Raw genomic sequence first — 12,909 nt, forward strand, 5'->3', positions numbered from 1 at the left:
AGGAGATCAAGAAGAGCGTGCGCAGCATCCAATTAAACGGCCAAGACGCACTGTTCTTCCCAACGGCCCCGACCGACCTCTGTGGCCAGACTCTGCATCTTCCATGGGCAAAATGTCCACACAGACGTTATGACTGTTCTCAACTACCAACACATGTATTTACTGGTCTGAACTTTATTTGACATAGGTCGTAACTATTCCTGTGTTACTCTTCTCACGAAAAAGCCAAAGCTGTTAAAATGCCACCTTCCATTTTGAAAGTTTCGATTTGAAAAGACACAAGCACTTACTCTTGGAACTGCTGAGAAATGCTGAAACTCGCTTCAATTTCATGACATAAATCTATTGGTTTCACCAATCTATTGGATTCTATGCAATATTCATGCACATTTTCACCAAAATAGCATCAAGGGGGAAATCTGGCAAGACTTCCTTGAGCAACTGATCAACATGATTCTTAAAAAAAAAAAAAAAACTGGAGAGAAAAACAACACATTCTGAAGTTTTAATACTGAAAAGGCAGATATTTTTGTGAATCTGTTATGTCGGACCAGTACTAAAGAATAACAGCCATGAAGTTATTTAACTGGTAACAAATGTTTCAAAAATAAGTCCTTAGAACAGTGATTTGCAACCTGTGTGCTGCAAGACTTTTTAAAACATGCAGTACCTGACTATTTAGTCAGGGGCACTGACCTCCTCTCCCTTAGGCTGCCAAATAATAAAATGACAACAGCCAACAAACACAGCAGCAGCCATCCAGCGTGAATGAATCAAAATTATACCTATTGTTTGTCAGATTAGCATAAAATGTATTTATTTTTTGGTGTGTTGTAGTGCTTTAGCAATTAGTCTGTATGTGCCATGAGATGAAAAAGGTTGGAAACTGCTGCCTTAGAAGACTACTGGAGATTCACAGTCATACGCCTTTCTCATTTACCACTCTCTGTGCCCACGACTCACAGCTCCAGTTGTATCGTATGTCCCTGAGAACAATTTTTTATATTCTCACCCCTACTCTCCCTTTTGTCGCCACCCTCCTCTCCCACCTGGCATCTCAAGTGGTATGCGCAGACTGTATGAAATCGGCAGCGTCACGGATTCCAATGTGCTCTTTATTAAGCACCAATATATTTTCAGGGAGGACACAAGTATCAAAGACATTTGTTCAACAACCCGCATAACAAACATTTAGAGAGCAACTGTGATTCTAGGCTAAGTACTTCAGGGATATAAATAGATCTGGTCCCTGTCCAAAAAGGGACAAGCACAAGACAATGAAGGAGCTATGGAAGGGGGGCACGTGGAGGGAAGACAAGAGAATAAATGGTTAATTCTGCCAGCTGTGGTGGTGGGGAGGAGAGGACCCTGGGAGACACGTGAACGCTCTGGTAGAAAGCAGACAGGGGAGCATACTGGACCCCGAAATGGAAAGGGGAGAAATATGGTAGGAATATGTGCGAGGAAGCTCTTTCTTCTTCCCTAAAGTGTTTCCCTCTACACGTTTCCACACTTCATTTGTGGGCAGAACGGGAATCTTTCCCCAGCACTAGTTAGTTTCTCACTGAATCTCTGTGCTTCGATCTGCGTGAATTCTTTAGTCTTTTTCTCAGGAAGTGTCACTGATGGCTGTATCGGAAATGCCACTTGGCATAACCATTCCACCACTCCTTTCACACGAAAATGAGGAGAGAATGTGAGGCTCCACTAGATTTACCTCCTTTCAAATCCTTTTACACAGTGAAATTACACCACACTGAGAGAGAAACCTCTTTGCTTTAGGGGATTTTATGCAAACTTTGGTCACTGAGCATACTCAAGTAATAATTTTTAAACAGTCAAGAGATCCCACGGAGTTGGAAAACTACACTACACTGCAGGCTCACACTGGGGTCCACCTCACCCACAATATCAGGTTCCCACCGATCCTGGTTATCTGAGAAATTTAAAGGGACATGACGAGAGCAAAAAGAAAGTCACAGGACTATCCTTTTAAATCTAAATAAAACTATCCTTTTATTTTAAAGGAAGTAACACAAGTTGTTAGCAACTTTTAAAAAGAAGATTAAGCATTTAGTGAAAGTAATTTATAAATACTTTAAGTCTCTCTAAAAATCTTTTTCCCCCCACATCTTTTAAATAGTAAGATAGGTTTGATTTAACTATTATTCTGGTTAGGCAATGGAAAATAAGCTTTGAATGAAATGTAGGTATGACTGCTTTTCTCATCCTCATCGTACCGTGTCCAAATGCTCGCCATCACTGCTGCACCTGAGGAACGGACGGAGCCAGTGTGTCAAGAGCGAGCTGAAGTGAAGTGTAGGGAAGGAGAGGACCAGACTAGGCTGGACAGGTGCACACACAACAGCCTTGAAGGCTTGTGAAGGAGTCTGAATGTTATTCCAGGTGCAATGAGAAGACACTGGAGAATTTCAGGCAGGGGAATGCTACACTGTGATTGTCTACAGTCGCTTGGATGGTACGGTACATACAGAGTGAAATTTGGGAGGGCAGAGTCAGGCGCACGGCTGGGAGTTAGGCGGGTGGACAACAGTGGGTGTAGCGCAGGTGATGACCGTGACAGCTGACATTTGTCAACTTCTTAGTGTTCCAGACACCGTTTTCAGTACAAATATTTGTGATTTCTCACAATAACCCCGTGGCTTGTTTGCTGATGAAGAAAGGAGGTGCGGAAAAGTGGCACGACTTTCCACAGGGCAGAGATGGCAGAGCCACAGCTGACCCACAGCCCCGCAGCCCCCGCACCTACCCTGGTAAGGACTGTGCCACAGTAACAAACACAGATGGGCCCAAGGGGTGATCTGTAGGTAGAAGGGACAGGCCTTGGTCTGGTGTCACAGCTCTGGCAAGGGACTGTCACAAACTCCTGGGTTTCCGACTTTAGAAGATGAAAGTGGTGCCATTTACCAAAATGAGGCAAACCCTAGAAAGGAAGAGGCTCTGGAAGGAAGACCAAGAATTCATTTTTTTCTTACCCAGTTGCTAGGTGAGTGCATAAGAGGTCAGATACATAAATTACGGAATTTTGGTAGCCAGAAAACAGTGCCCCTGCCACCCCAAAGATGTCCATGTCCTACTTTCTGGAACCTGTGAACATGTCACCTTACACAGTAGAAGGAATCTGTAGCTCCGGCTGAGTTAAGGACCTTGATATGGGAGGTGGGCCCACTGTGATTCCTAGTGTCCTCATAAAAGGGAGGGAGGAACGTCAGGGTCAGACAGAGACCGGAAAATGCCACACTGCTGCTGCTGAAGATGGAGGGTGGAGCCTCAAGCCAAGGAATGTTGGTGGTCTCTAGAAGCTAGGGGGGCAAGGAAACGGATCCTCTCCCAGGTCCTCCAGAAGGAACACAGCCCTGCCAACACCTTTACTCTGGGTTTCTGACTTCCAGAACTGTCAGAGAATAAATCTGCATTGTTTTGGGCTCTAACCTTCGTAGTACTTTGTCACAGCGGCAGTAGGAAACTATCCCGGGAACTTCAAGTTAGTGTCCAAAATGATGTGGTACAGCCCCGGCCAGGTAGGCTGGGTGCTGAGAATGCCATCCTGACACATCAAGCTGTGGGTCCGATCCCCAGCTGAGGCACATGTAGGATTCAACCAATGAATGCACAAGTAAGTGGAACGACAAAATCGCTGTTCCTCTCTATTTCTCTACAAGTCAATAAATAAAAATGAATAAGACTAGAAAATAATGTGACACTGACTGTGTAGGTGGCAGACACAATAACTAAAAAGTTCCTGAGTGGGTACCAGGAGATGGACACCTGAACAAATGAGGAAGGAACAGCTTTCATTAAGGGGGGCTGCACTTCTTCTTTTGCAACAGAAAGGAAGGAGGAACTGTGAATGAAGGTGGGTGTGTAGGGACCGTAGTGAGAAGTCATTCCCAAATGATGGCTTTTATGATCTGAGTGAATTACGTGGCTAGGTCTTCAACAAGTGAGACTTGAACCCACAGCATTGGGCTCTTAATTGTTTTTCCATTTAAAATATTTTATTCATTTATTTATATTTAGAGAGAAAGAAGGGGAGGGAGAAAGAGAGGAGAGAAACACTGATGTGTGCCCGTGCCTCAAGCAGAGACCAGGCCTGCAACACAGGTATGTGCCCTGACCAGGAATCGAATCACCAGCCTTTCACTTTGCAGGATGATGCCCGACCATCTAAGCCACACCTGTCAGGGCCAGACTCTTCATTTTAATGCAGTTCTACATTGTACTAAATGCCTCCCAAGATTTGCAGTAATAATAGGAATGGCCACAGAAAGGCTGTTATGTTTAGGCAAATATAATAAAACACGGGTGAGTCATTTAGGGCAGAAAAGAGTGAATGCTCGGCCTCTGTCCCTTTGCATCATTTCCTACAGCCACAACAGAATATGCTGACTAACCTAGGTACGTGGACACAGCCTCAGGGTCCTTCTCAACACAGTAACCCAGGAAAAAAAAAGCAGCAGGCAGTGTAAGCCAGTCTGAACGGGGACTGAAGATAAAACTGATCTGCCAGTACTGACACAGGGAGTACAGTTCTTTTTCTTTCCCCATTCCAAATGAGACAGTTGTGGAGATGAGTGTTACAATATGACTAAAGCAGAAAGATGACAATTGTTGCCAAATGTCAATCAAGAAAAGAATAATTAAGAAAACTGGTAAATCAGAGAAGTGCCAGAAACTCAAACTGCATGGAACTCCGACAGCCAAGGAATTAAAGTAACGGTCAACCAGACCAACCAGACCAGTGCGCCACGACAAAGAAATAGGGCCCAAATGAAAGAACAGAGCAAAACTCTAGAAAGACAGCTAAGTGACGTGGAGATAGCCAACCCATCTGATGGAGAGTTCAAAGCCCTGGTAATCAAAATGTTCACAGAACTGACTGAGCTTGGTTGCAAAATGAAAGAACAAATGAAGGATACCCAAAGTGAAAGAAAGCAAAATATTCAGGGAACCAACAGTGAGAGGAAGGAAACCAGGACTCAAATCAACGATTTCAAATGAAGAAATAAACATACAACCAGAAAAGAATGAAGGAACAAGAATTCAAAAAAATGAAGACAAGCTTAGGAACATCTGGGACAACTTTAAACATTCCAATATGTGAACTATAAGGGTGCCCGAAGGAGAGGAACAAGGGCAAGAAATTGAAAATTTATTTGAACAAATAATGAAGAAAAACTTCCTCAATCTGGCAAAGGAAATGGACTTCCAGGAAGTTCAGGAAGCTCAGAGAGTCCCAGAGAAGTTGGACCCAAAGAGGAACACACCAAAGCACATCATCATTAAGTTACCCAAGATGAAAGATAAAGAATCTTAAAAGCCATAAGAGGAAAGGAGACAGTCACCTACAAAGGAGTTCCCATAAGACTGTCACCTGGTTTCTCAAAAGAAACCTTGCAGGCAGGAAGGGGCTGGAAAGAAGTGTTCAAAGCCATGAAAGGCAAGGACCTACATCCAAGATTACTCTATCCAGCAAAGCTATCATTTAGAATGCAATGACGGATAAAGTGCTTCCCAGATAAGGTCAAGTTAAAGGAGTTCATCATCACCAAGCCCTTATTATATGAAATGTTAAAGGGACTTATCTAAGAAAAAGAAGAAGATCAAAACTATGAACTATAAAATGACAACAAACTCACAACTATCAACAAATGAACCTCAAAAAAGAAAAACAACACAAACAAAAACTAAGTAAACAAGAACAGGAACAGAATCAGAGAAATGGACATCACACGGGGTTTTTCAGTGGGGAGAGGGAAGGAATAGGGAGGAAAAGGTACAGGGAAGAAGCAGCATAATTGGTAGGCATTAAATAGATGGGGAGAGGTCAAAACTATATAGGACACAGAGAAGTCAGAGAACCGATAATGTACAACCCATGGACATGAACTAAGGGCGACAATGCTGAAGGATGGAGGGTGCAGGGCAGAAGAGGACTGAGTGGGAGAAAACTGGGAAAAATGTAATAGCATAATGAATAAAATATACTTAAAAAGAAAGAAAACTGGTAAATCATACCATGGACTTAAAAGCAACTTTGTACAAGAACGAGCTAGAGTTGTGGTACTGATGGGAGAGATTTCCAAGGTCCGTTGTTACATGAAAAAGCAGGTCCAGAACAATTATGCAGCTACCCAATTCACAGTGTTTTTTTAAACCCCCATGTAACACACGCACATATACATGTGAATACTTTTAAAAGGTCTGCAAGAGAGTCCGTCAGGCTGTTAAGAACCTCTGAGGAAAAGTGCATAATTACAATAAGGGATGAAGGGAAAATTTCACTGAGCATTATAGGTTCTTCTATACTGACTTGTTTATAACAAATGTGTTTTTTAGTGAATATTAATTTTTTCTTTTTTCCAAAGGACATAAACCATGAGCAGCTGAAGTGGGTTCTTTTATGCTCAGACCTCCTGGTGTTAACCCTACGACCCCTCCAGGTTCCCTCCTTGTTGGATGCCCCGCACTGAAGGAGCACAGAGGTAACACCACTGGGCTCGCACGGGGTGGACGTGAATACCGGGAATTGTCACTCGCGGTACCCACTTCTGTCACGCATTCCACTGCTTTCATAACCTGCCTTCACTTTCTCGTCCCAAAATGATCCACTCTTTCCACAAACACCTTATCTCACTGGCAACACCATAGTTACCGTCTTTATTTCAAAATCTGGCTGTTAAAACTACTTTTCTGCCCTTTGATTAGGTCGCACTTCTAACGATAATGTTCTTATTTGCTCTGTTTATATTATATAATGAGTCTCTTTTCCATCAGTCTGTCAGCGTCATTCTCCTTGTCCTATATTATCACGTCATTTTCTTTAACTTCCTTAACCTAATCTTCTTTAGTTCTCATTTCTGTTGGGCTGGCCAAAAAGTTCGTTTGGTTTTTTCTGTAAGATGGCTCTAGTAAAGCATAGTTCTCTTTAATTTCATTCAAAACAGTTCCGTTAGATTGCGTTATGACAGCTGTCATATCAGTGTACATTTAAAAAGAAACTTACGAAACTTGATGAATTTTTGTGCAGCCAGTTTAATATTGAAAGTGAAAAAAATATGCAGCATTTTTGATACATTATGTTTTATTATTTCAAGAAAGGTAAAAACATAACTGAAATACAAAAAAAGATTTGTGCAGTGTACAGAGAAGGTGCTGCGACTGAGCAAATGTGTCAAAAGTGGTTTGTGAAGTTTTGTGCTGGAAATTTCTCGCTGGACAGGTAGACCAGATGAAGCTGATAGTGATCAAACTGAGACATTAGTTGCTAACAATCAACATTATACCATGCAAGAGATAGTGGACACACTCAATATCTAATCAATAAAGTTATTGGTGAAACAAAAAAGGTATCTTATTTTACGGAAAAAACTAAATGGACTTTTTGGCCAACTCAATATTACCTCTCACTGGGCATCCTTCAATTTCCTGCTATAAATCTGAGCCTTTAGTTTCTTATCCACCGAGGTCTCCTAAGTCCATGGCCAGCTTCTGTGGCCCCAGTAAGTATGTATGTTCGCCCAGGACAGTGATCAGGTACTGCATATTTTAAAAATTCTTGTGGCACACCAGTTGAAAACTGCTGATCCAGGACATAAGCACTTAAATTTCCTCACATAAAGGAGTTAGTTGTTCGCAATCTCATTAATTTCCAAACAATCTCCCCTCCATGTTCCTTCCACACCCCCACACCTACCTCAAAAACCTTAAATTCCTAAAAGGTTAAAACCATGTAGCAGTATCATCTCTCACTTTTGACTCTCCATACATTGCCCATCTTCTGAGCACCCAGTCCACGTCAGGCACTGTCCTAAACACTATTTAAACATATGAACTCAACCAACCCTGACAATTATCCCCATTTTAAATATGTGCAAACCAGAGAGGTTGGGGCACTTGCTGAAGGTCACACAGCTGGCCACCATTGGAGGCTGGACTCCCCGTACGCTCCACTGTGCTGGGCATGTGCATCTGAGGCAACGGTTGAGCACGCTGCTCCAGCTGCACCTTCGCAGTACCTCTACTTTGGCACTTAGTTATTATACTGTTACCAACTGTTGCTTCTCTGTATCTTTTACTTTAAGGATACAGAGTACTCTGAGAAGAGAAACTGTCCATCCTTCTATCCTTCAACATGGAGTAGTAGTACCTAGGACTAGGAGGTATTTAGTGGTCACTGAATAAGAAACACTGAATTCATGCAGTTTTAACGACACCCCCTCCCCCGCACAGCACATGATGTCAACAGATGCAGACGCAGTGGTGATTTTCATTCTGAACTTTCAGCTCCTCCTTAAAAATGCAACACAGAACAGAGGTGGTTTGGAGAGCTGTAGTGATACAGATCTATCTGCTCAATCCAGGAAAGTCAAGGTGACATCCACTCTAAGACGACACTGAGGCTGCGGACTTGAAATCACCAACACGGAAGGCGGGATTCCAGAATTACCTGACAGCGCGTCATAGAACTCCTCCTCACTAAGAACGCTCAGCGGCGGCGAGCCTTTCACTAGGGACTGCTCTAATTCATGATGTTCGGTAGCTAGAGTCTCCAGTGCTTCTGACAAAATTTTGTTCTTTTCTTGCTCCTGTTCCAATTTAAAGTTCCTCACCTGAAAGAAAACAGACGTACAAAAAGGACTTCAGAAAGGAGACATGGACTTACTCAGAAGAATGTGAAAATGACTTGCTTCTGATCCAGTTTAACTTCAGCGTCAGAAATAAAAACAGGCGTGTTATATACACATGGATGAATGAGCAAAATTACAAGGCTACTTCTGACTCTTACTGAGGGGGGGCCCCCCCATGGGGCCTTTCTCACAACAGCTCTCGCTAATGAAAATAGACTGAGAAGTACCAAACAGAGCCAGTTCAAACGATCAGGATCCTAGTACAATTAGCCAATTCAGAAATCACGAAATTTTTAAAATAGAGAGAGTACCTCTCTCAACTTAATCATGAAGTTAAGAAGCCAATTCTTAAACAAACAAAACAAATAAAACCACTGGCAAGTTGTTAAACAAAACACAGAATCAAAACCATTCCAAATATTAAAATGTGTACCACTTCAAAGCATAAGATACAATCCTCCAAGTTTACTTCCAAAATAGTTGGCATGTCAAAGGAAGGGAAATAAGTTGCCTGGTAATGAAAAATTTAAAATTCCATACTCTGGTTTTGATTCCCTATTTTACCTTGAATTTAGTACACACACAAAAAAAAAAAAGATAACTTATAAAAAGGCAAAGTCTGCTTTCATTTTCCTTGCTTTGAAGATAAAGTTTCCAAGAAGACGGGATTCTTCCCATCTGATTTAAGAGCATCCAAGCCTTTGCAGCTAACCAACACCTTCTAAAACTTGAACCTAACCTTCACAGAAGAGAGCAGGCACTGCATTTGACAGGCACAGTGTTATCGAGACCTGCTTCCCTGTCAAAACTCTGGAAATCACAACTACTCCACAATCCGCACCAAATTCTAGAGTCCACCGGGCACTTCCGACAGCAGCCAATGAAGATGGGGCCCACGGCTACCCACTGTGTAATCTCCAAAGTCTCCTGGTCCCCAGTTTCCTCACCTATAAAATGAGAGGATTCCACTATCATCAAATCATCAATCGGTGGTTTTCAACTCAGTGGCCCTCAAACTTTTTTTGTTTGAACTTGAGCATCAGAACCTATTTCTCAAACGTAACCCGCACCCTACAAAGCAGGTGTTTTAGAAAGCAGAACTGGGCTGAGGGGCCCTAGAGCCCCCATCTCCGCCTCCCTACGGTTCCCTGGAAGCCCAAAGCCAGGGCTGTTCCAACATGTGAAGAGCACTGAATGAGGAGACCGCTGCACCGGCTTCTGGTTAACAGTTCGTTCTCCGGGAGCTGCCTGCCTCTCAGGGCTGTTCTCCCAACTCCTCACTCTCTCTGCTGAGTCTCGCCCGGTCCCTTCCCGCTGCTCCCTCTCCCGGGTGCTCCCTGGACCTCAGAGGAGGCAGGGACAGCCTCTAGTTCTCACTCCAGAGCTTTCTGTGGCCCTGAGTTCCTGAGACACACATGTCAGGTGCAACACTCTCAGAGTCCTGGAAATAACTCAAAATACAGCTTTATTAAAATGCTAACTCTGTAGCAGAAATAAGATTAGACCTTTATTATCTTGGGAATAGTTCCAGTTCTCAGGCACCTTAGTGTTTATCATTTTAGCAATAAGGTTATTGGAAAATATAGCAATAAATGATAATGAGCAGAGAAAAGATGCAAAGTGGGAAAATTGAATACTTCCATACCATAATTTTTAAGAAATTACAAAAGAATTGAAAATATTTCCATAATGTAATTTTTTGTCTCTACAGCATAAATACTTTTACTATGGCTGCAGTCAACTTAAAAAAAAAAGCTATCCTTCTCCATTTGATGGGTTATACAGTTCAAACTACAAAACTGAGCAGCACGGTGACCAAAACGATCCTTTCTTTCAAACAAAAAGAGCTAATAACAGCACGGCTCTGTTTGCAGATTCCAAGAACCCCAGGGCAGGAAGGGTCAAACTACCCTCAGCCACCTTTTAGCTTTATCTTGTCAAGTCTTCAAATATTCAAAATGCAAACGTGCTGTTAAAATTTTACCTTTCAATGTAAGTAAGAATCAACAAATTATCCCTTTCTCTTAACAAATAGAGAAGTTTAATACCTAAATTACTCTAGCAGATTTCAGAAAACTGGCAAAAGAAATGACCGAAGTCTCAAATGACCACATTCCCTCCACAAAATATTTTTCAAAACCCAATTTATCCTTTAGCCCCCTAAAATAAGCACCACCACCTCTGCCGCCTCGACATCTGTTCTCACTTGCCCCTCAGAGGAGGAGTGAAGGGAGTGGGAAGCGGAGCGGGAGAAGCAGCTCCAACCGCTGTTCCAGTCCTGCCCCTGTTTTCACTGCGGTGGATGTGAGTGCCCTGCGTTCCTTTCAGGCACAACAACAGGCTCTTCTGCACCGAAGACACCTCCTCTCACACCACCCACGAGAAGGGCAGTTTCCCCCACCCTGTGCTCCGACGTGTCTGGGAAAGGATGTGTATGTATCCCAGGAACCACGCCAGTACAGAGTTCTTCACTGCTTTAGAGAAACCCCTAAAAACATTCCTTTCGGTCAATCAGAAAGTTCTCTGGAACAATGTAATTCTAAATCCTCTACAGTCTCGATATTTCACAAACACCTAGAGGATACCCTGTATTTGAAAATTAGTGGAGAACTCCTGATAAAAGTTATACAGAGTGCAAGTTGATGAAACCTTCATCTTGCCTTTGAGCTGTTTCCAAACTCGTACTTCTAGCTCAGAAACTGTGCTGTGGTAGAATCGGGACCTTTTTTACGTAGTCCTCCTTCACCATTCTGGGCGTGGGACCTCTTTACATTATGTACCAACACACACATACTGATGGTGCTTTTTTAAATTCTCCAACTCTAATAGTTGCCCTAGTTATACATGGAAGAAAGAACTTCCTTTACAAAATCAGTGAGTCCAGTACATGTGCATTAGGACATTTCTAGAATATGGCTGGCATTTTATTTTTCAAATTCACATATAACATTTACACCTTCAGCTCTATGACTTTCCTGCAACAAACATGAACACATGACCAAATGAATATAAGAGTCAAAGTTTTATCAGGAAAATTCTAAGGACTGATACCACACACTTAATAACAAACATGCACTTTGCCCCATTTACATCTGTATTTACATCCATATGTATCTGTAGCTCTTTAAGCCTAGTGCACATTCAAGCCTTGCCGGCCATCTATTCAAACCGCTTCAGTAGGAAACTCTCCTCCTCCTCCATTTCATTGGGCAGGTGAAATTCCCCGCATTTCCGCGGTGCTCTTCACACTGACGGTGAAGGGGTGCCCAGGAAAGAATACAGAGTTATAAAAAGTCATGTGCTGGCCAGCATGTTCACATTTTACCTACTCTCTCATTCTATAAAGTATCCTGTTATTCACCCATGTCTCACAGAGGTTAGGCAGAGATGATAATTAAGTCTAGCAAACACACCACTAACCGAGAGTCAGTGATTAGGATTCATAGAACACCGTGTCCAATTACCCAGTTATTAGACCGAACAACTGGCCCTACCCTAGTCAGTTCAACAGCATTAGCCTTACTCATTTCTCCTTCGCTGTTGGGTATATAGCTATAATGGTAAAGAATGTGCTAACTGAAGACTGAATACTAGATCTTGAATTTAAAAACATCCCATTTTATCTTTCAGATAAGGAATTACACTGACACTTATTTCTGTGGTTACAGGGCCTACGATATACTGACTGTGAAGCTCTTTAAAGACAGGTAGGTGCTTTGGGCGCCTCCCTGCTACTGGCACACCGCTAAGAAAAAGTGGGTCTGGTCACACACCGCGGAAAGGGGTCCTCTGCTCAGACAAGACCACGGCACTGTTTTGGTGGAGGAGGGGCACAGAGCCCTCGTGCCCAGCCAGGCGGAACCACACACTCACCTCCAGGGTCCAGGAAACTTAAAGTGTGCTCTCATGCCCGAGGCACGATCAAGCATGCTCGTAGTATTATTTAGCAAACACTGGGCTTGTTTGCTAAATCTACAAAGCACCTTTGCACACACAGAATTTCAGGTTTTCGTGAGCTCTAAGGCCCACCACTGCCTTCTCAAACGCAATGAGCTGCCCTTATGTTCAGGAAGCTTTTTCCCCTCAGTCCTTCCTACACTAAAAGAGATACTTATTTAAGGTTAAATGTGCCTCCGTGACCACAGCAGATTCATTCGTCTGACAGGAGAAAATGGAGAGGTAGGATGTGCCAGGAGCGGGGGGCAGGGGGCCGCACAGAGCTTGCCACCCCGTGAGGATGCCGGCTTTGACCCTGAGT

General features: G+C 42.9%; 1 protein-coding gene across 7 annotated transcripts in view; it reads right to left on the reverse strand.

Moving 5' to 3' along the window:
* The window catches only part of OSBPL1A (oxysterol binding protein like 1A), a 211,983-nt gene that overhangs the window by 72,380 nt on the left and 126,694 nt on the right, over nt 1–12,909 (reverse strand). For 4 of the 7 annotated variants that reach the window (XM_037134083.2, XM_053664391.1, XM_037134086.2 and 1 more), the window contains one exon: nt 8,471–8,633. The exons of 2 other annotated variants lie outside the window; for them this stretch is intronic. In XM_037134083.2, the coding sequence (XP_036989978.2) occupies nt 8,471–8,633 (163 nt within the window). Of the gene's footprint in view, nt 1–8,470; nt 8,634–12,909 lie in introns of those variants that run through there. One more of the 7 variants, XM_053664393.1, reaches the window with a different exon arrangement.

Source organism: Artibeus jamaicensis, unplaced genomic scaffold (assembly GCF_021234435.1).
Source record: "Artibeus jamaicensis isolate MK-2021 breed Jamaican fruit bat unplaced genomic scaffold, CSHL_Jam_final contig_354, whole genome shotgun sequence".
Classification (NCBI taxonomy): Eukaryota; Metazoa; Chordata; class Mammalia; order Chiroptera; family Phyllostomidae; genus Artibeus; species Artibeus jamaicensis.